Raw genomic sequence first — 24,245 nt, forward strand, 5'->3', positions numbered from 1 at the left:
GCTTCCCAGAGCTCCCGAATTCAGCAAGCAACTTAAGGCAGTGTCCCTTCCGCAATCATTCGGACCTTTCAAGGTGTTGGTTTGCTTTTGGTAGGTTGCAACCATAAAGGGTGCTTCAACAAATCGAACCTACCGCTGATGATTCCACCAGGCTCAGAAGCCACCGAAATAATTATTGGGTTTTGTGTCTTAGCGTTCTCCTAACCCTATCTGTATCTTTCCCAGCAACTGTTTCCCTAGTTTCCAGTTGTGTTGAATCCCCTGGGTCCATAAACAAAAAGTGAACTCAAATCTTGTTTGTTGTCATCTCAGGTAACAGAAGAAATGATCAAACAATTCTACACTGTGTGATGCTGACGCTCCCTTGATATATCAATAGCCACTTAAACCAACCCACAGTTCAGTAGCTTAGAATTGTAATGTTATTAGAAGCCTTAAAAAAAAAAAATGTATCGTGCATAGTGTTCTGTCCTCGAGTATCCTCTGCAATGCCAGAAGAGAGCACCGGATCCCATTACAGATGGCTGTGAGCCATCAGTGGTTGCTGGGAATTGAACTCAGGACCTCTGGGAGGCCAGCTAGGTCCCTAACCACTGATCCATCTCTCCAGACCCTATTAGAAGCCTTTTGATGAACTTTCAGAACTGAATTCTGCTGACTTCTATTGGTCACATTAAATTCAGACCAGCTCACGTAAAACGGGAAAGGAGCTGTTACTCCACCTCCTGATGAACTTCGAAGAATTTGTGGCTGTCATTGATATATCACAGGATGTACTGGGCCTTTTGTCAAGAGATCCATTTTGCCCCCTCTGCCATGGATTTAGGTTCAGTCAGGGGCTTGCGTTGCCATAGAAACAATATGCCAAAAATAAATCACTGCACACATAAAACTGAAGGAAAAGTTCTTTGTGAAATCATGCTGCCAAACTGGGTCTAAGAACCAAATGAGAGCTGGCCTCAAATAGATTTCACTAACTTATACTGTCATCCTTAAATCTTTTAGGTCCCAGCCCCAGGTTACACTTTGAACATTTAAACAGTGGCAGGAGACTTGCAAGTCTAGCCACCTGGTCAGATGGAAGATTTACACAGCAATATATTGCTGTGTAAATCAGTGTTCTTCCCAAATAGATGTGACCCACTGATTAAGTAAATCAGTGTACTTCTTCCCAAATAGATGTGACCCAGGGTCATGTTGCCCTTCTGGCAGAATTACGCTTTTCTCAAGAAAAGAAACTGGGAACTTTATAGCAGGCCAGGACTTAACATCTGTTGTGCTGCCCCCGGAACTGCCTGTTCAAAACGCATGTTCTTTGGGGATGGGACTAATGGCTGGTCAATCCTGGTGAACAAGCACTTACATCCTAGCATATCTCTAGCAGGCTTGAGTAGCACACTAGTTTGGGGTATGGGGAGGGGGGGCAGCACATCCTTAGCTCAGTTCTACTTTGTGTGATTTAATGTCTCCTAAGCAAATCTATTAACAATACTCTATAACATCGTTACTCTGATTCTCTTCTATGTCAGTGCAATGGTGCATTCATTCTAAGGCTCCACAATTGTGATGCTCAGGAAGTAAATGATGGGAATCTGATTGCTAACTGTCTAGTCAACTCAGAAAGAAACAATATTAACAGACTTTATTTTAAAACTGGATTTAATGTTTTAGAATAGCAACTAAAAGTAAATGGAATACATAAATTTCAAGCATTGGGTAAAATTTCAATGAAAACATCATTACAAAGAGAAGGTACATGCAACAAATACAGAAAAAAAAGTTGCTAAAAATCCAATTTTGTTACTAATTGCATTATACATAATGGTCTAAAAGAATTGTTAATCAGGATTTTTCAAGTATTCAGAGTTTTTAAACTCCAACTAAAGTATGTTTGAAGACACATCTACAGCTGGGTTATAATTCAGTGGTTAGCATGTGTAAAGCCCTAAGTTTGAATCCTAGCACCCCCCAAAAAGTTTAACTAAGGATACAAAAAGAAAGCTTATACATACATACATACACATATATATAGCCATGTAAGTACCTAATAGAGTTGGTGGAATAAAAACTATATAAGAAAGTTTCAATATTTCAAGACAGTTTTTCCCTCCCAAATCATTTACCAGGCCCCCAATTCCACCTTTGGGTGTGTTTTTCTGTTTTATTTTATTTTGGTTTTTGTTTTTGTAAGACAGTCTCTCACAAAGTAGCCCAGTCTCAGGCTATCCTTTAATCTGTGACCCTCCTCCCTTAGCCTCGAATTCCTAAGATCACAGTGTGGCAACACACTCTGCTTGAGATAGATACTCTCCAAAACAATACAGGTTACATTCCAGATTAACTCAATATAAATACAAGGAGAAATAAATGCCGAATGGAAGACAGGCCCAAAGTAAACTTATTATACAACCAGGAAATATTAGGAATATAAGAAAAAAATAAATTTTGTTTCATATGCGAAAATGAAAGCATCCCTAGAAAAATATACTCAAAAAGAATTTTAATGACATTGTAAATATTAGTTATCCTAGAAACATAAAAGATACCAAACAGTTTAAGATGATAGAAAGCAGGTACCCAAACATCAATTATTCTAGGTCAGGATAACTGAACAGGTTAAGAATTTAGTAAGGAATACACTTCACTGTAGTATATGATACTGTTCTAATCTACAGCTAAAAACCAGTCAATCTATTTTAAAATTTTGTTTTGATGGTACTGAGGATTGAAACCAGGATCTTGTACACTGCTACACAGGCACTCCACCTATCCCATACTCCATTTCTTCTTGCATAAGAAAAACTTATATGCCAATGTTACTTAAGAACATCTATGAAAACCTTTGTGTGAGCAAAAATAACGATCACTAAATAGTAAGAATAATCCATCTGGTTCAAAACTGTAGCTCACTGGTAGAGTGCTTGCATACTCCTGGGATTGTTTGATCCCCAGCAATCACACAAAACAAAAATGATCCTTAATGTCCAAGTTAAATATATCTAGGAATTTAAGGTTAACATCAGACAACTAATATATAATCATCATTAATAAATGACTGCCTTTATTTTAGAGTCCTTTTACTCATTCCAGTATTAGGTATTATGGACCAAGGAAATCCTAGGTACTTGAGTCTTACCAGCAAATGAGTATGGTCATCACAGAGGAATACAAGGAAAACAATTAATGAATCCAAGAGGAATTTTACTTCACAATTAAAGAAATACTATAAAATCAGTAAGTAAAATCCAGATATTAAAAAATCTATCTAATAAGCAAATCAGTATGGTGGAGAGCATACCTCATTATAATTCTAAAGAAAAATATGCTTTTACTACTTTAACTATTGTGCTGGACATCATACTCATTTCTGTAAAGAAACCACTAAAGTAGAAAAAAAAAATACCATCATTATCTACAGTTATGACTACCTGTCTGAGAAAACAAAAGAATCTGTATGTAAATATACTGTACTGATGATCCTCTCAAATTCAGGTTAAATCTAAACCACAGCATGATTGTCCAGGTAGCCTTTAGAATTTCACTTGATAGTCAAGGACTTAAGTGGGAATCTCACCCAACAAGGCTGTGACTTTATCAGAAAAGGAAGAAAACCTCATTTTCAGGCTTTGTCATTTGAAAACGTCAAACATGCTGATTTTTTTAATGTGTGTATATGTGCATGCTGGTGTGTTCACACATTTGCATGTGGCATTTGGAAGCCAAAAGATAATCTCAGGTGTCCCCAGTCACTTTCCGTTTTATTTATTGAAGCAGCCAGCATCTCTTGCTGAACTTGGAGCTCATAAATTAAAGTAACCTAGCTACCCAAATCACCTGAGGATTCCCATCTTGTTTTGTAAGCACTGGGATTACAGGTGGGCCTCCATGCCGACCTGGCACTTAGACGGGTTCTAGGGATCCAAATTCTGGTCCTCATGTTTGCATGGCAAGAGCTTTCCCTTAGGAAGCATTTAACTAGCTCCCACAATGTTTTCCTTGTATGAGAAAATAAATTGCTGTATATTATCTGTCCAGGGCTGGAGATAAAAACTAACTTTGCATATGCTAGGCAAGGATTATTACCACTGAGCTAAACCCACAACCCTAAAACTTCATCCAAAATGTCATAATGGAACCCAATACTATGCTAACCTAAAATTTCATTTCTTTTAAAGCAACTTGGTTTATGTTGGTTTTGTGTTATATTTATTGTGTATATAAATGTGTGTACAAGCTGTGGTATTCATGTAGAAGTAGAGGACAACTTGTAGTCGTCCATTCTGTCCTTTTACTTTGTGCATCCCTGGGACTAAACTCAGTTCCTAATTTGATTTAAACCAGGTAAAGCACCTTTACCTTCTAAGCCATTTTGCCAGTGCGTACTATGGTGTTTTGTGGTACTGGGGTACTGCAGTTTAAAAACAAAAACAAAAACAAAAAACAAAAAAAAAAAAAGCAAGTAGCCTTGAAACCGAGTGATGGATAGGTAAAGGCTATTCTGATGAGGACACCCTCAGAAAAGGAACATGAATAAAAAAAAAAATTAATCAGTGACAACATAATGGTCATGAACCTTGCAGAACTATATTCTTGCATTTTGTGTGGAAGTTACAACTTAAGACTGATAAAACAGGAAATTTGTAGCTGGGCGTTGGTGGAGCATGCCTTTAATCCCAGCACTCAGAGGCAGGCGGATCTCTGTCAGTTTGAGGCCAGCCTGGTCTCCAGAGCGAGTGCCAGGATAGGCTCCAAAGCTACATAGAGAACCCCTGTCTCAAAAAACCAAAAAACAGAAAATTTATGTGAGAGCTGTAACTAAAGTGTTCAAAAGGAGCAACTTGGTTCCTCCTGAGTGCTTTTAGTAAAATATGAAAGGGGAGACACTGAAGCTAAGAAGGAATTGTTAAACAAAACAGAACAGTACCTTGAAAAACTCTCAGCCGATCCACATTAAACAATAACTGAGCAATTTGTACTAATGAGACTAAGAGTCAGCTAGGGATATAGCTTAGTGGCAGAGGACTTACCTAGCACCCACAAGGCCCTCAGTTCAATCCTCAGATCATCAATCTCAAACTGAGGAACAGACATTGGATTATATGAACAAAGTTATTGCCACTTCAATCCAAAATAGATCCAAAAGGTGGACTTTTTCAGTTTGAATTTATTTATAGGATCACGGGATAACATCTGTAAATAGACTAATAAGGACTATTTCTTGGTATGCTTATTGGAATCAATGGGGTCAGAGTAGTTTCCTGGATTGTGTCTTTCCACAATATACCGTGTCCTTTATTATTTTGGCTTGTGGTGAATTTTCACATTAACAAGACACACTGGCAGCCACTAACCAACAAAAGGATCCAATCTGTTTCATTATTTCATAACATTTGGAAATGTTATAATCACTAAGAGTAAACCATCAGAATGAGGCCATCTTGTATACTGGCCTCATTTATGACCCACAAATGCTCAGACTCAAGCATCCATAAAAAGGTTTCGGGGATGTAGCTCAGTGATTGAGTGCTTGCCTAGCATGTGTGATGTTCTAGGTCAATCCTCAGCACTGCCCAAAAGACGAAAAGTTTGAGGGGGCACCTAAATTATCCTATTTCATAAAATTAGGATGGTGTCTAAGGCCAGTGTGAGACATTGTAACCCACACAAAGCTGTTAAGACTAATCTGATCTTTGGTGTCACTGTCAATATTTAAAGATGGCAACAGATGGGCTAAATAGCAACACTCATACCCTCACATTGATAGGGCTTTTCTTCAGTGTGAACTCTGCTATGTTTCCTCAGACGTGAGTAAACAGCAAATGCTTTCCCACACTGCTTACATATATAGGGCTTCTCTCCAGTGTGGGTTCGCATATGAATGTTAAGCGATGTGGAATATATAAATGCCTTCCCACATACATTACATACAAAGGGCTTTTCGCCACTGTGAATTTTCAGATGTTTTGTGCGATGGGAGGAAGTTATGAAGGTTTTCCCACAATGAACACATTCGAAAGGCTTCTCTCCTGTGTGAGTTCTCACGTGATGAATCAGACCAGAGGTCCTGGTAAAGGCCTTCCCACATTCCTTACATTCAAAGGGCTTCTCTCCACTATGAATTCGTACATGTGTGGCAAGGCCTGAGTACTGAGTGAAGGCTTTCCCACACTCCTTACATTCATAAGGTTTGATTCCAGTGTGTGTTCTTATATGTTCAGTAAGCTGAGTAGATCTAGAAAAGGTTTTTCCACATTCCTTACATTCGTAAGGCTTTTCCCCAGTGTGAACTCTTATGTGTTCAGTAAGGCCTGACCATCGAAGGAAGGCTTTCCCACATTCCATACATTTGTATGATTTTATTCCAGTGTGAATTCTAACGTGATCATTAAGGTATGACACATTTTTAAAGGCCTTTCCACACTCCTTGCATACAAAGGGCTTTTCTTCAGTATGAGTTTTTACATGTGCAGAAAGTCGAGAAAAATTAGCAAAGGACTTCCCACATATCTTACACACTTTGGATTTTTCTTCAGTATGAATTGATACATACTGAGTTAGGTGTGAGGAAACCGTGAAGGCTTTCCAACATTCTTTGCAGTCACAGAATTTTTCTCCAGTGCACATTCCCATGGGATTATTAAGGCATGCAAAATACTGAAAGTCCTTTCCACATTCCTCAAATTTGTAGGGGTTTCTTGCATTGAGAATCGGAAGATGCATAGCAAAACTTGTGGGATGAATAAAACCATTCCCATATTTATTCCAGTCATAGGGTTCTCCTCCATTGTGAGGCCTCATATCTGTCTGAAAGTATGACTGATTAAAAAATACTGTCTCACAGTCTGTGAATTCAAAAGGTTTCTCATTTGTGCTAGTGCTTGGGTACATGATGTTTGGAGTCAGACTGAAGATTTTTCCACACTGATTAAGTTCAGAAACATTCTGTCCGGTAGAGGTTTCCTTGAGCAAAGAAAGAATGTCTTTCCCATACCAGTTACACTCAGAACTGTATCCTTGGCTTGACATGCTCACCTCTGTGTTAAGGCATAATTGTTCACCCAACACTTCTCCACCTGGCTTAGAGTCACAAATGTCCTCTTCACTGTGGTTTCCTGACTGTTGAGGAAGGGATGAATCACCCACCTGAAGACAAAAACATTTTTATATTCATCATGAATTTTTTAGTTTCTTTTCCATGCAATTATTTCCTGACCTCTATTTTTGCCAAACTGAATGACAGATCCCTTTGCCAAAATCTAGATGACTGGCTAATTATATGCATTTTTAAAAAGTGTGTAATTTCATAAAACTGCTTAAAACTTCCATGTCTAATTGCATATGGAAAAATACATACTATTAGAAACAATGAGATATAATCTTTATGGTATATTTGGGGATTCTCCCAAGCCATGGTATTCCAAATAATTCTCCAGAAGCATCAATTCCTTTGAGTGCAGACTATTCATCTCAAATAGTTCTCTATAGAAGAACTCCCTCCTCTCTTTCTTTCTTTCTTTCTTTCTTTCTTTCTTTCTTTCTTTCTTTTGAGTAGGAAATAGAAAATCTTACCATTTCTAGTTCATCAGAACTTTGCATCTTAAAATAATTCTGAAGTTCTGAATCATCAATTCTAGGTTGTAATTCCAATTCTGCAAGTTAAACAGAAAGAGAAATAAGAAGCTGAGAAAATAAATGGTACATAAAGGTGGTAAGGGTCATTTGTCCTTTTTTTTTTTTTCTTCATGGAAAAGCCATTTATTCCATTATAAGCACTTACACAGTTAGTCATGGAGAGTAATAGGCCTGATGGTGAGACAGGTTAACCAAACTGGAGATGGCATCAAACTATAGTGGTCAAGGACTAACTCCTAAAAAATCAACTCTTATCAAGGATTAATTTCATTTTAAAAACAAATACAAACTAGCAATACACTCTTTCTCAACTTGACAGTCATGAGTGGTATGACTGTCACCTAAAAACATACATTTTACAACTTGGTGGTCCCAAGTTCAAAAAACAAAACAAAAAAACCCGCACACAACAAAACCATTTCACAGAAACGAAAAGAATAATATGGAAACAGCTCAAGAAATACACTATTGAGCAAAAATATAAGGGAAGGAGGAACGTGCAGTCTTAACTAAAGAAACCAAGAGTCTGGTTTACATAGGCAAATGTGCATCTGGGAAAGCCAGGTGAGAGGACCTTAAGCTCTATAACTTGAATCTCCCCTAATTCCTGAATAAAAATGGCATCTTGCAATATTTATACTAATGGCTCAGACACCTACTTCACTTGGCTCTAACTCCTTATCCATTCTGGCCTCTTACTTGAGAATCTGAAAAACTTGGGGATATAGCTTAAGAAGAAAAACAATCATCACATAATACACCCCATTTCTAAGCTACTTTAGACCTGGGTTTGTTACTAGAAAATTCCTGAAGAAAATTTAAATATAAGTCTGTGGCTTTGTTGAATTAAATCCCCCAGTTAAGATTTAGAAAACACCCATGGCTTGGGCTAATAGTATTGTTGGTGGCACCTATTATAGCTGGATAGCTGAACAAAGTCTGTGTCACAAACCAGTGTTAAATCCACCTCAGGGTTCAGAAGAAAACAAGGGGAGTCTAAATCACAAGTGTAGGCATGTCTACGATCCTTGTCCTTCTGGATCCACACTTCCTTCAGGGTCTTCCAGAATTATAAATGTTCTCTGCCATCGGCCACACTTACATGATATTGTCCTCTGATACAGAACAAATCACCCAAGGTTCATTGGGATTCCAGGAGAAATCAGGTATCTTGGCAGTGTGACCATGAGTAAACACCATGAGTAAACAATAACTATGGTGGGCCATCTTCTGCATCTTCTGGGGACTCTCCTTCTCCAGTTTTACTTAAATCCCAGACATTCAGCCTATGGTCAGTACCACTAGAAGCCAAAATAGTCTCGTTGTGAGGTGACAACTGAACTTGGAATATTTCATCCTTATGTGACTCAAAGGAATGCAACTTGAGTTTCAGGTTTTTCAGATCCCACAAGGCAAGAGTCTTGTCAGCTGATCCTGTGGCAAGAATGAGCTCATTATAAGGATTGAAAGACAGGCAGTTCACTCCAGCAGTATGAGCATCAACTGAGTGGCTTGGCTTGGAAGTATTGTTTGAATGAGTATCCCAGATCATAAGTTTCTGATTGTCAGCCACAGACCCAAACAGAGACTCGTGGACCAGATGCCAGGAAACGTCCTCTACTACTGCTGTATGCCCTGTGAAGATGGTCTTTGCATCCACCACCTTTCCTTCTTTTGGAACTGCACTGATGTCCCACAGGCAGATGGTATGGTCATGTGAAGCTCTAAGTAAGTGCCCACTGAGATTTGGATTCCAAGAAAGACCATAACCTTCCTTCTGATGTCCATGGAGACGTAAATCTGGGTTGTACTCTCTAGAGGTCTGGTTTAGAAGGATGCTTTGTGTAGTCAAAAACAAGCACATCACCAGATGTTGCAATGATGCAAGGATTTATCTTGATTTCTATTTCAATTTTCCCACTGATAGAGCCAAAACCTCCAAATTCTCCTTTCTCATTGTCATAGTGCAATGCATCAAACTGAGCTTCATCATTAGGAAGCTGGACACTGGCTGTCACCAGATGGTTTTGTTCATCTGACATATGTGTTCCCAGGACAAGCCGGTGAATGCTGAAGTCTTTTCCTTCAGGCCTGGTTACATCTGGAAGCTAAACTGGGCCACTCCAGGGCATGAGTCATCACCAAATCATAAAGAAAAGGGGTATTTATTCTTCTTCCATATTTTGTATTCCTCATTGATCACACGCTCTTCCACCGAGTCGTCAAAGGCAACTTCCTTGTCAGCCATGGTGGCAGGTGAGCCGGGAGGGGTTGGGGGATCCCAGGGTCATGCGTTGCAGGAGGGGCGGGGAGGCTACGGGCCTGTCCTGCTTTTCATTTAAGCACATTAACAAAATAAAAGTGAGGGCTGGAAAGATGGCTCAGACAAATGGCTGAAGCTCAAAACCAAAAGGATGAGAAAATGAAGTGAGACAGACGTAATAGTACATGATTGTGATCTTGAAGCATAAGAGGTTCAAGCCAGAGAATCTTTCTTGTGTTCAAGAGCAGCCTGGCCTAGGACACTTTGTTTCAAAATTAGTAACAGAAAAACAAGGAAAAGGGGCAGGGGAAGACTGCTAGTTGATAAACCATGAAGACCTGAGTTTGAACCCGGTAACCCACTTTGAAATGCCAGACATAGTGGCACTTGCTAATAATCCCAGCACTGGAGATGCAGAGACAGGCACATCCCTGAGGCTCACTGTTCAACCAAACTAGCCTTGTCAGTAAACCCCAGATCTCAATGAGAGACCTGGTCTAGAAATATAAGGTGGAGACTGCCTTGTCACCAAACTTGATAATCTGAGTTCCAGCCCTGGAAATGACATGGAGGAAAGAGAAAATTCCAAAATTGTTCTCTGACTTCCACAGGTGTGCTGTGTTGTGTACACACACAGATTTAAGGATTTTGTTATGTTAAGAACTGCACAGTGAGTAAAATGGTTGCCTCATTGAGCCCAGGCACTGGGCTCAATTCCTAGCACCTCCAAAACAAGAACAAAAAAAGCTGTAATTTAAATAATAATAAGCCGGGCAGTGGTGGCACTCGCCTTGAATCCCAGCAGAGGCAGGTGGATCTCTATGAGTTTAAGACCGGTCTGGTCTACAAGAGCTAGCTCCAGGACAGCCTCCAAAGCTACAGAGAAACTCTGCCTCAAAAAATCAAAAGAAAAAAAGACCACAACTGTGAGAAAAATGCCTCCAATCTCTGAGGCCAGTATGTTGTTAAAAAACTTGATTACAGTTGCAAAACAATACTGAACACATCACACAGATTTCTACATGCATACTGACCTTGAGGAACTGTGCTTTCCACCGTCTCCAACTCTTCCTGTTTTAACCAGGGGGTCACACTAGGAATGAAGAACTGACATCCTACATATGCAGAAACATGTATGAGTGGAAGAAGTTCAAACAAGAGACGACAAACTCTTATATGACTAAGGAAATCATAGTTCAAATGAAAGCAAGGCAATTCTTTCAAAATGAGTAAAAATGCAAATACAGGGGAGCGGAGGGGAGGGAAGGGAGAGTTGTAGCTTAGTGGTAGAGTGCCTGGTTAACATAACTACGGCTCTAAGTGTAACCTCTAGCACCATAAAAGAAAAGACAATGTTCCTATTTCTGTGTCTCCAAAAGGAGCCCTTGAAAGCCAAATGCAAGTTAATTAATGTACACTTTCAAGAGGAGCTATACCTCAAGGATAGAACATTTTCCTAGCATGTGTTTCATCCCTGGCACATTCTCCGGTGTCTCTCTCTCTCTCTCTCTCTCTCTCTCTCTCTCTCTCTCTCTCCCCCCCTCCCCGCCTCTGTCTCTAAAAACAAATCTACTTTGCCTGGCACAGAGGCATATGAAACTTGAAATCCTATAACGTGAGAGGATAAGGACAGAGAATGCTAAGTTTGAGGCCAACCTGGACTATACACAGATTTTATTGCCAAAAATAGGTGAGGGTCACAATGAGATTAAAAGAAAGAAAAGGGAAAGGGGTTAAAAAGAAAAGTGGAAAAGAGAAAGGAAAAATGAAAGTATAGAGGAAAAAAAGGAAAAGGAAGACAGATGTTGTGGCCACACCTTTAATCCCAGCAGTTGAGAGGCAAAGGCAGGCAGATCTATCTCAACCTGATCTACACAGGGAGTTCCAAAGACAGACAGAACTGTGTCACTCCCTCCCCCCAAAAAGAAAGAAAACAAAACAAACAAAAACAATAAAATTAGAGTTCTCAAAAGAAAAAGGGTGGCTAAGAAATAATCCCTTTTAGATGTTCACTATTAGGAAGAATCTGGGAGGAGTTAGGGATGTTTTACATGAAAAAAATAGTTTAAATATTCAGCATCCTTAGCACTAAAAGAATGCAAATACAAACAACTTTGAAATTTCACCTAGGCCTACTCAAAATGACAAAGATCAACAAATAACCAGTAACAAATGCTGAAGGCGATGAGGGGAAATGGGAACCCTCATCCACTGTTCAAAGGACTGTAAATTAACACAGGCAGTATGGAATCAGTATAGAGAAATTCTCAAAAAGCATATGACCCAGCTATACCACTCCTTGGCATATGTCCAAGGCCTTGAAATTCTATTCCAGATAGTTGCTCATCTATGTTCACTGCTGATCAAGTAGATCAAGTAGAAACAACCTAAATGTCCTTCAACCAACAAATAAGATAATGAAAATGTGGCACATATAACTTATGGTTAAAGAACAGGTAAATGGATGGGACTACAAAAGATCACAGTGAGTGAGGTACACAAGACCCAGACAGAGATCACATGTTCTTTCTCATCCAGGCTCCTGGTTCCACATCTTCAGATGTGAGTATAAAACCTGGAGTAGCTGTAGAAACCAGGAAAGTAGAAACGACCATTGCTGGAGTCAGGAGAGTGGGGTAGTAACAGAGCACAGCAGAGTATAGGTAATCTGACATGAGAAGTAGGAAAAATGGAGGAGGGGCTTTGATAAGGAAGAGGGAGGGAGAAAACACAGGAGGAAGGAAGGTAAAATAATAGGAAGGATGTCTGAAAAAGTTATAAGGGAGCCGGGCATTGGTGGTGCACGCCTTTAATCCCAGCACTCGGGAGGCAGAGGCAGGAGGATCTCTTTGAGTTCGAGACCAGCTTGGTCTCCAGAGCAAGTTCCAGGACAGGCTCCAAAGCAATACAGAGAAACCCTGTCTCGAAAAACCATAAAAAAAGAAAAAAGTTATAAGGGATCATAGTATTGACTACCTAAAAATACCCATAGTACACATAATTTGGCACATATAAATATAGATACATAGTTTAAATGACATTTTTCCACCTGAGCTGACAATGCTCCAAGAGCCAAAGACCATCTAACAAAAAAAGACCATCTAACAAAGACCATCAACACTGGACAAGAGAAGTCCTCCTTTGAGTTGTTGAACAGGGTTGTCTATGAGACTCCAAAAACACTACAGGTTAATGCTACTGCCCTTGGTCGCCCCCAGAGGTAAAAGGTTAAGTCCCATTTCAGGAATTGGGACTTAATTCACTTCAGACACAAGACCCATGGGCCCCTGAGCTACAACTGACCTGAATGCTTCCTATCTGAGGACTAGCTTTCATTGTACCAGAAGGTGCCACAAAAGCTTCCAAAACAGGGAAGCAAGTGAGTCCAACCCAGCTATGATACCTCTGAACCACAACAAAAACCAGCATGACATAATAGCCAAAAGGATACAAAAGTGGCACACATACCCTGGAGGAAACCAACAACTCTCAAATTTGCTTTAAGACTTACTCAATGAGAGGGAAATCATGCCTGGAACTGGAAACCAGAGGTCTTGGAGAACTTATAGCCACCACTTTACTAACCCAGCATAACCCAACTACATTCTAAATATTTGTCTTCATACAGATAAGTACAGTCCTTACCCCTCATCAAAGAAACTTCTCTTTGGAACAGATGGAGACCATGAATGAAAACCACAGCCAATCAAAATGCTGAATTAAAGAGCCCAGTCACAATGGATACAGCTACAAAACCACTGCTGCACCTAAGGTTCAGGAAACATTTTTGGAAGAGGTGGAAAGACTATAAAAGTCAGAAGATCAGAAAGTTTGCTGTGAGATTTTTATCTCTTAGTAATGTCAGAAGCTATGTCCATAAAGTATCAACAATATGACTGCCTAAATATGAACTGGACAAGGAAGACACCAACAGACATGCTCATATGGGAGGAGGGAGTTAGCTCATGACGCTAATAAGGCCTCAACCCTACGCAAAGAATACAAACAACTAAGGTATGCTAAAAAGGGGAAGAAATAGTCTTTCCCTGGGGAATGGTCAACCCTGAAAAATACACATACAAGCAAAACTATGCAGACTTTGTAGACTTTATTAAATATTTAGGAACACACACACCCCACATGCATGCACACAAACACAAGAATTAGAAAAGTCATTTTTTGGTTTGTTTTTGTTGTTTTGATTTTTTTTGAGACAGGCTTTCATTACGTACCCCTGGATAGCCTGGCCTGGAATTTGTTATATAGACCAGGCTGACCTTGAACTCGGAAACACACCTGCCTGTGCTTCTGCCTCTCAAGCGCTGGGATCAAAGGTGTGAGCCCCTTGACCCCACCCCTGTACAAAAGCAGTTTCATTTTTAAAACTGCATCTGTCATTCCACTATATGCATAATTAACATGATCAATCTCCAACACATTAAGAAGCATGTAATATGCATCTGTTTCATAAAAAGTAATAAGGAATGCAGCAGCCTTACCTACTGAGGTCAGATTTTCATAGTTCTCCAGCATCACCTCTCTGTACAGGTTTCTCTGAGTCAGGTCCAGTAAAGTCCACTCATCTGGGGTGAACTCCACAGTCACATCATCGAAGGTCACTGAATCCTAAACCATTACACACATGTTGGTTTGAGCCAATAACAGTCTTGATAGTACTCAATGGAAAATTAGGAAGGTGGACCTAATACCTATACATGGTTCTCAGATCAGCCTCAATCCAGCTGCAGGATTCAATGGCCCCAGGAACTCTTCTCTCTAAACTCACTCTCTGTTGACCTTCTACTGTCACATGACTTTAGCAGCACTTCATAAGCACGATTTCTACCAGCACAGCCAGGCTAGAAGCTCTTCTCGTCCTACTGTCTCATTGTAGCATATTCCTAAGCAAACTGTAGATATCTAATAAGTAGATCTTCTGAGAAAAGGGTGCTCTCACCTGCCTTATCATCTGTCAGAGCACTTAACAAAACAAAAACATGCAGTTATCATATGAGGCTCACGATTAGTTAGTAGAGGCCTAAGACTGTAATCCCCAACACTGGGGAGGAAGGTTGAGACCAGCCAGGACTGGTTAAAGGTTAGACTATACTGCTAGACCCTATATAAAACAAACAAACAAAGGGATTACCTAGTGGAGTAGGGGATATAACTCAATGGTAAAGCATGTGCCTAGCATGGGTAAAAAGGCTCTGGTTCAATCCCAAGCCAAGCAAACACATTAAGTAGCAATTACAGAAACGCTAGAATGATTTGCAAGGTCACCAATACAAGGCTCTCTGTTCATCAGGGAAATTCACCAGACACTCTTCACCCCCTAGGGAAAATGCATTTCCTTTAAAGTCCTGGAGATTAAGTCTGTCTAGACTCTAGAAGGAAATGCATCTAGATCATGGATGAAAAAGTTATTTGGTAGAATGATATCCTTTCTTTTTACCTGGTAACAATTTGCCTGGTTGTCAGTCACTGTCCCTTCTACTTCTGTGTTTTCTTCATAGATGCAGATAGGCTCTCTAGAAAGAAGGCCTGATAGGAAAGAAAGAGGGCATCAAATCCCAGAGTCATGAAATCATTCCACTCTAGTGTGACATTCCCCTGTCACCTTCACATTCATCAAACCACATAAATACATGTTCCTACCAAGAAATGCCACAGCACTTACATCTCCCCTGGAGAGGGGACAGGCTAGGAACTGTGCTGCCTGCTGAGAAAGGGAGTGTTCTCACTTTAGAAATGAAGAAACTTAAGGTGTGAAAAACAAGACTCTGGGGCTAATTCGACGGCACCATCAGGTTAACTTGAATACTGAGACCTGATGCCCAGAGTCTGATCCCAGGATTCCACAATGAAGGAGAAAACTGACTCCCAAAAAAGTCCTCTGACTTCCACATGTACCCTCACTCACACAAATACATACACACAATAATAATAATAATTAAATAAAATAAAAATGAAAAACTGGCTCTACATTGCCCCTGGTGACAAAACTCATGACAATTATACAGCACCTGTTCTGAAAGCATACACACGGGGCCCTAAATCACAGAGCACCATTCATTATGTGGCCCATTTCAGCTCTTTGTAAATGAACACACAAGACTACTGAAGCCCTGCCCACTGGACTTTGCTGTGCAGGAGAGACCTAAAACAGTCTAAAAAAGAGCTTCAACAAGGACTTACCATGGGACAAATCAATGGCTGCCATCCCGTGATGCTGATGGTGAAATGTGCCTGAACACTCCCTTCCCTGATGCCAAGATCACTTCGGGACAGCTTATGAATCTAAGTGGACAGAGGCAATCTCCATTCCTCTTAATACAGGGTTATATGGAGTCCTGTTCACATCAATCATTAATCAACAACATCGAACGTCAGTCAGCAAACATCACACAGTAGTGCTCACTCTCTGCAGATAATATATGTGAAACCCACCGGCAAACATCTACTCACTAACAATAGCCATACACATACCAATTAACATTTACTAGTTTTGTCAGAAGTTGTACTAGCACCTTTACATATATAAGCTCATGTTATCATAACCATCCTACACAGTAGATATCGTTCGTTACCCACAACTAAAAAACCCACATCCAGGCAGCACTAGTAATCAGTCTAGTAGTACCCTGTTTGGAAACAAACTGAGACTTGATTAAGCTGAGTTTGTCCAGAAAGCTTGATTTTCTATGACTGCTACTGCTCCCTAACGTGACAAAACATGGACCCACCACAGCACTATTCAAGATTCACTAGTTCCGTACGTAAATGACTACTCCCTATGTACATATTATGAATTAATTTTTAAAAACTAAAACTGAAATAGTTTTAAAAATCAACATGACTGTTATTTGACAACTCATACGTAAGAGTCTGGCACAAGGCCCAATGCCACAGGCTTAATAGTAGCACTTAAGAGGCCAAGGCAGGAAGACTGTAAGTTAGAGCCTCAACCACATAAAGACACCCAGTTTTAAGAAACAAAAATAAATAAATTAATTAATGAAAAAAAAAAAAAAAACACATGGTGGCACATGCCCTTCATCCCAGCACTCGGGAGGCAGAGGCAGACAGATCTCTGTGAGTTTAAGGCCAGCCTGGTCTACAGAGTGAGTTCCTAGACAGCAGAGCTATACAGAGAAACCCTGTCTCGGAAAACAAAACATACCAAACAAACAAAAAAAGTTTGGAATAGCTTGTCTATTTGAGTCCATTTTACTTTTTTCTTTTCTCTTTTTTTAAAGGGCTGTATCTCATATACTGTGTTATAAGGGCTGGCCTTGAACTCACCATGTGACTAACTAAGGATGACTTTGAACCTCTGATCCTTCTACTTCTATCTCACAACTACTAGGATTGCAGATGTGTTCCACCATGCCTGGCTTATGTGGTGCTGGGCTAGAACTCAGGGCCTTGTGTACACTAGCCAAGCACTCTGCCATGGGACTACATACCCAGCCTTGTGTCTGTGACTATGAACTGTATCCAGGGTCTCATGTAAGTAAACACACACTAATCTACACCTCCAGGTTCTGAATTTTTTAAAACTATTAATCTCATTTATTATAAACATAAATCAAATATGTCTGGAAAAGAACTTAAGCATCTGAATCTTTTATTATGTATTAAAATGGTATTTTCAATATACGGGTTAAAATAAAAACATTACAAATAATCTTACCTCTTCTATTTCATTTACTGTAGGTACTGGAAGTTTATTTCAGGTCTGGCTTATTCTTTAATTCTTTCAGCAAATTATTAGGAAGTCCTATTCCTGTGGTAGGCATGAGCTGAGCAGGGAAGGACACAGAAAATATTCTGTTCTGTAAAGACCTAGAAGTCCTATGGGGAAATATAACCATAACAAAAGAACTGATATATTACTTCATAAGTGCTACAGGGAAATCAAGCAGCTGAGGAGAGTCCTGCATATGCACACACAGGAAGCACAAAACTGAAAACTCTTTGGGGACAAGATGGCAACAAAAAAGAAAACTAACACTGGCTATGTTATCTTTGACCAAAAGAATAGAATAAGAATTGACAGGAATTTTTTTTTTTTTAAAGGAACTGAGGGCTAGAGAGACAGTTCAGTGTCTTAAGAGCACTGGTTACTCTTGTAGGAGACGTGGGTTCAATTCCCAGCATCCATAAGGCAGCTCACACTGTCTGTTACTCCAGTTCCAGGGAATCTAACACGCTCTGAGGACACCAGACATAAAAGTGGTGCACACACATGCAGGCAAAACACCCATTCACATAAAATAAAATTTTAAATTTTCTTAAAAACCAAACAAACAAAACCTGGGGAGAGAGTTCAGTAAGTAAAGTGCTTGTCATGCAAGCATGAGGACCTAGGTTCTAACATCAGTACCCACGGAAAAATATGGGCACATAATCCCAGTGTTGGGAAGGCAAAGACAGGAAGGAAGATCCCTGGAGCCCACTGCCTAGTCCCATCAAAACAGAGTTCTGGGTTCAACGAGAGATCCTGCCTCAAAACATAAGGGGGACAGTAGATGGAGAGATGGCTGAGCAGTAAGAGCACTTGCTGCTTTTGCAGAGGACCTGAGTTCAATTCCCAGCATCCACATCTAACAGCTCACACTGCCTGTTAACTCCAACTCCAGGAAATCCAATGGCCTCTTCTGGCCTCAAAGCGTACCCACACACACAACAGACAAAGACACAATAAATAATAAACTAAATCTCTGAAAAATAAGGTAAGAGTGATTGCAGAACACACCCAACATTTGCCTCTTGCCTCTACACACACAGCACACACAGCACACACACACACACACACACACACATACACACACACACACACACACAAACTCAGAGCACATCCCAAGTACTAGGGTCTTGGTTGTAAACACTAGAATCATACATAAATGCCCTTTCTTCTTCATATTGGCACAGGGTCAAGGATTGGTCAGAATCTGCCCAGCTCTTTAGCATGCAGTAACTTTTTAAATAAAGAATACCAGGTGTTTTAAAACAAAAAATATCAAGTTTCTTTGTCTTTTTCTTCTCTCTTTATACAACCTGGCTCCCAACAGGAAGACATGGTTGGCCTTGAACTCATCACAGTCCTGCCTCTACCTTCTAAGTGTTGGCATGTACCATCAAAGTTCTTCTTTTCATACTTGAGCATAGTAGCCAAATGCTAAACCACTAAAGCTATATCCCCAGCCAGAGGCTGATCTTCTGGTTTCATTTCTCCAACAATTTCCTTCATTTTTCTTTTCTTTTCTTTTTTGGTTTTTCAAGACAGGGTTTCTCTGTGGCTTTGGAGGCTGTCCTAGAACTAGCTCTTGTAGACCAGGCTAGTCCCGAACTCACATATATCTGCCTGCCTCTGCCTCCTGAGTGCTGGGATTAAAGGTGTGCGCCACCAACGCCCGGCCGCCTTTTATTTTTCTTTAGTGTTACCTTGCAAGATATAGTTCAAAGATTGGCCCTTAAAATAGATAAATAAATACAAATAATATATAAATATATTATATAAAATTCATATTATATAAAAAACCCCATGAAAACCAATACTTTCAAGACAGATGCAAGAAGACTTTAAAGCCAGCCTGGGCAAAATAGCAATAATTATCTTAAAAACAAAACAAAACAGACTTGTAATCCCAACCACTGGAGCAGCTGAAGCAAAATGATGGATTGAAAGCTCGAAGCTGGCTTGAGCTATAGAGTGAGTTCAAGGCCAGTCTGGGCAAATCAGTGGAATACTGTCTCAAAAAGAAAAAACAGGCTAAGGATGTAGCTCAGTGATAGAATACACACTTAGGAATGTCACACCCTAGGTTCCCAGGATCCAACCCCACCCCGACAGACATAAATAAATAAGGCCCAGTGAGATGGCTGATGAGGCAAAGGATCAAACTGCTGAGCCTGATGACTTGAGTCCTATCTATCCCCATGTCCCATATGCTAGAATGAGGGACCCTACTCCTGAAAGTTGTCCTCTGACCACCACATGCACACTGTGGCACATACTCTCCTCACAAATAAGATTTCATAAATCCAATAGAATACAGTCTACACACAGTGGAATGCTCTACACAGTGGCATTCCAATGTAAATGTCCCATACCTCATTATCCACCAACAAATTCACCCTCACACAATCCCTACCTATTCTGCTTACTCTATAGCTGATGAATCCCAAATGCTGGACTAAATAATGTCCTAAAAATCACATTTAGACTCCAAGGACAAATAGAGCCCACTAAGAATATCCCTAGAATCTTGTCCTTCTGGTCCCTTTTGAACCCATGCTGGGGCTTCTCATACAGAGCTCCTTTGGGTGGGACAGACATTCAGTAATCACATGAATAACAGTGTTATCTGTGGCTGACTGTCTTGGAAGGTCAAACAGATGCGGCTTTAACTGCCAGCAGCAGTTACTTGTTTACTTTCCAGCCAATGTTGGGATAGAACTTAAGGGCCCATACACTGTAGCTATGTACTTTCCCACACTATCCCCAATCATGATGGTATCTTTTGTTGAGATATTGTCTTACACCATAGCCCAAGCTGGTCTCAAACTTGTAGCAATTCTCCTGTCTCAGCTTTCTAATAGAGTGTGTTTTTCAAAAAAAAAAAAAAAAAAAAAAAAATTGTGAAATGAATGACTCACTGGGTAAAGGCAACTTGAATTTGATTCCCAGATCCTACATGATAAAGAAAAGACATCCAACTTTTCCAAATTGTCCTCTGGCTTCTATGTATATGCCATGGCATTCAAATATCCTACTATACACACAAAATAAATAAATGGAAAAAAATTAATTTTGTAAGTCTTCCAAGTTTAAAAAAAGAAAAGCACTTTTATTTAGTTATGTGTGTGCCTGTACTTACCTGCGCAGGCATATGTGAAAGCCACTATGGCTCTTATATTTTGATTTGGGGATTTCTGATTCGATTAGACTGGCAGGTCAGCTGGCTCCAGGAATCCAACACTCTTTACACTCCTCTAGCACTGGAGTTGCAGCCCACACCACACACATGGGTACTAGGAACTCACACCCACCCACATTCCCGGCTTGCAAAGCTACCTCATTAATCAGATTAATTAATCAGATTAATACTTAATCATATTAAAGTCTTTCAAATGTGCTGAAAACTCAGAACTGTTAACATGCAGGTCCACTTAAGATCTAAGACCCTGCCAGAGGTGGTGGTGAACACCTGTAATTACCACACTAAGGAGGCTGAGACAGGATGTTCACAAGTTTGAGGCTGTCTTGGCTACACAGCATGACTATATCCCAGAATAAATACTAAATTAATAAAATTTTTTAAAAATCTGTAAGAAAAGGAAAACTACAAGGCTATTATTGCAAAAACATAGAACCTAACTTAACAGGACAAATGACAACCATGGCCAATTATCAAATTTCTCATGGAGAAATTAGGGCACTGATCAATATACTATAAACAGGTGAGTGAGTCTTCATGAGATCTTGGGGGATCACTCTGTTACAGCCAAAAAACTTACACTGGAGAAACATGTGAACTAAAAATTTACTCATAGGTGCTAGAAAGGAACACATACAGAAACACAGGGAACCACACAGAACAAAGGAGCTACACCAAACTGGTGGACCTATAAAAAGGTTCATGTCAGAAGCATGGTCCCGAACGGCTCAGTGGTAAAAAGCACTGGCATCCTTCCTGAGGACCCAGGTTCAATTCCCAGCACCCACATAGGTGGATCACAGGAAACTTGAAACTTCCTTCTGGTCTCTGCAGACATCCATCCCTATATGTAATTAAAAATTTTAAAAAAAATTATAAAGCAAGTGGCCAGGGATGAACCATTGGCATTGCTTGCACAGGATGCACAAAACCCTGGATTACACTCCTAGCACCACATAAACCAGGTACAGTAGTATAAGCCTTTAATCCTAGTACTCAGGAGGTAGAGGAAGGATGATAAGTGCAAAGCCACCCTTAGAGGAAAACAGATCATGAGATCTTGTCACACAGAAACAAAATAGGTAGAGATCATTGGCAGAACACTTGCCTAGTATTCTTGAGGCAGAGAATTTCATGTTCAGCAGCACAAAAATATACAATGAAAGTAGACAACAAACTATGCATCGCAGGTACCACAGATGGCTCACAGGTTAAAAGTATTTGCTACTCTTTAGAAGGATCTGGGTTCAATTCCTAGCACCCACACAGCGTCTCACAACCATCTGTAACTCCAATTCCAGGGAATCTGACACTCTCTTCTGGCCTCTGAGAATACTTCATGCACATACATGCAGGCAAAACACCCAAACAAATAAAATAAAAATTTTAATTAAGAAAACCCTACACAATGCATTTAGTGAAGAATAAGAGTATGAAAGGTGAGATGGAGGGAATCTCTTTGGACTCAAATGAAAGCCACACTTTAAAGCTTCCATGACACTCTGAGCTTCCTTGACCAGAGAAGCATTATGTCCACTGGTTGCTCAGAAGACCACCTTTGATCTACTTGAAAACCCTCACTCTGGAGAGATACCTGGAAAACAGGGAGCTCATTTTCTAATGAACTTTCAAAAGCACTAGACTTACTACTATTACAAAACCCAGGGGCAATCTACTGTACAACACCAAAGCCAATACCCCACACAAAAGAACTGTAAGATAGAAACACAGGTCTTGACCTACCATGTCATACAATATATCCACTGGACACACTAACCACAACTAACAAATAGATAACATGAGTATGTGTATGTAACTATATGCAAATGCACGTGCACATGCAGAGGCCAAAGAATGGAAAGATGGCCTTTGACCTATAAATACACAAATACACATGCATACCCACAAAATAAGGAAGTCACCCTTAGCTAATGAGTGAGTTCTAGGCTAGCCTGAGATATATGAGACCCTGCCTCCAAAAATTTAATTCTTGTATCCTTAATAAATCTTTTATTATTTTTCCCAGTTATAGACTACTTAACAAATTAAAAGAAAGAATTGCTGGGTCAGCAATTTGGCTCAGAAAATAAGACAGACAACCCGAGTTAATCCCTAGGCCACAGTAAGAAAAAACTAGAAGCATATGCCCACTGTCACACATATCTATATCAGAGAGGGACACTCACACAACTTTGGGGGGTTGAGTTTGCGATAGGATCTCACTATGTAACCTTAGCTGGCCTGGTACTCACAATGTGGACCAGGTTGGCTTCAAACTCATAGATCTGCCTGCCTGTTTCCCCAAGTGCTTGGATTACAGGCCATCATGCCTGGCATAAATTAGTATTTTTTGAAGAAAGATTTACTTTGGTCAGTTTCTGAGGGATCAGCACAGAGGTTGTTTGGTGCAATGTTCTTGGGCAGAACATCACTGTGGCAGAAGCATCTGGCAGACAAGGTTTTTTTCTATCTAAGTGGCAGGCAGGAAGCAGAGCAACACAGTAACAAGAAGCTAAGGAAAGACACCAACCCCCAAGAACATACTCACTGACCTTTCTTCAGTCAAGCCCCATCATGTTCCAATAGTTTATGCAAACTTTGAATATATTAATGGCCAAACCATTCATTAAGCTAAAGTCCTCATAATCTAATCCTTCCAGAACCACCCTCACAGAAATACCCAGAGCTGTGCTCATTAATCAATTGGACATTGCTCAATCCAACAAAGTTAACAGTCTCCCTTCAACTTTTCCTATACATAGCAGCTCATAAGGGATTTTTGCTTGGCTTTATTTCCCTTAATACAACATCCACCATTTTCATCCACGTTGCCGAAAATGACAGAATTTTCTTCATTTTAAACCACTCTATAGTCACTTTTAAGAATTCCAGTTTTAGCCAGGTGGTGGTGCATGCCTTTAATCCCAGCACTCAGGAGGCAGAGGCAGGCGAATATGAGTTTGAGGCCAGCCTGGTTATACCAAGACAAAGGAGACACTGAATGAGCAGATGGTGATTCAATGGGAAGCACGCTTGGCCAGCATACATGAAGCCTTGTGTCCCTTCCCTAGTACTACATAAAACAAGGGTCTGGAGCACATGTCTATAGACTCAACACTATGAAGGTAGAGGCAGGGCTGACAAGTCATCCCCCAAAAAACAAAGAAGAAAAATTACAAAATCCTAAGGTCTGTCAATTCCAGTGAGCACAAGTAAACTATAAGAACTTGTGATGGATTAGTTCAACACTGACTTCAATTGCATTGCTCCCAAACATAGGGCAAGACCTACTTCATAAATGAGCCTGCAGGACATACAGCACCACCTGAAAGGAGAGCAAAAAAATAAAGTTCTATTGTACAACTGTATTTTTATTTATGGAAAATCATCCCAGCGTTGAAGGC

The 24,245-nt window shown here is 40.1% G+C and overlaps 1 protein-coding gene and 1 pseudogene across 11 annotated transcripts in view; both read right to left on the minus strand.

Moving 5' to 3' along the window:
* Positions 1 to 2,093: 2,093 nt before the first annotated feature.
* Positions 2,094 to 24,245, minus strand: part of LOC100765623 (zinc finger protein OZF) — a 31,104-nt gene continuing 8,952 nt past the window's right edge. For 2 of the 11 annotated variants that reach the window (XM_035443483.1, XM_035443484.1), the window contains exons 3-10: positions 24,133 to 24,166; positions 17,592 to 17,752; positions 16,094 to 16,248; positions 15,351 to 15,439; positions 14,395 to 14,521; positions 10,930 to 11,010; positions 7,570 to 7,649; positions 2,094 to 7,143 (exon numbers count right to left, since the gene is read on the minus strand). In XM_035443483.1, the coding sequence (XP_035299374.1) occupies positions 5,731 to 7,143; positions 7,570 to 7,649; positions 10,930 to 11,010; positions 14,395 to 14,521; positions 15,351 to 15,439; positions 16,094 to 16,118 (1,815 nt within the window). In that variant the 5' untranslated portion in view covers positions 16,119 to 16,248; positions 17,592 to 17,752; positions 24,133 to 24,166 and the 3' untranslated portion in view covers positions 2,094 to 5,730. Of the gene's footprint in view, positions 7,144 to 7,569; positions 7,650 to 10,929; positions 11,011 to 14,394; positions 14,522 to 14,604; positions 14,806 to 15,350; positions 15,440 to 16,093; positions 16,249 to 17,591; positions 17,753 to 24,132; positions 24,167 to 24,245 lie in introns of all 11 variants that reach the window. The other 9 variants (XM_027411431.2, XM_027411432.2, XM_027411428.2 and 6 more) reach the window with 6 other exon arrangements.
* On the minus strand, positions 7,802 to 10,721 carry LOC103163858 (annotated as a pseudogene).

Source organism: Cricetulus griseus, chromosome 4, assembly GCF_003668045.3.
Source record: "Cricetulus griseus strain 17A/GY chromosome 4, alternate assembly CriGri-PICRH-1.0, whole genome shotgun sequence".
Lineage (NCBI taxonomy): Eukaryota > Metazoa > Chordata > Mammalia > Rodentia > Cricetidae > Cricetulus > Cricetulus griseus.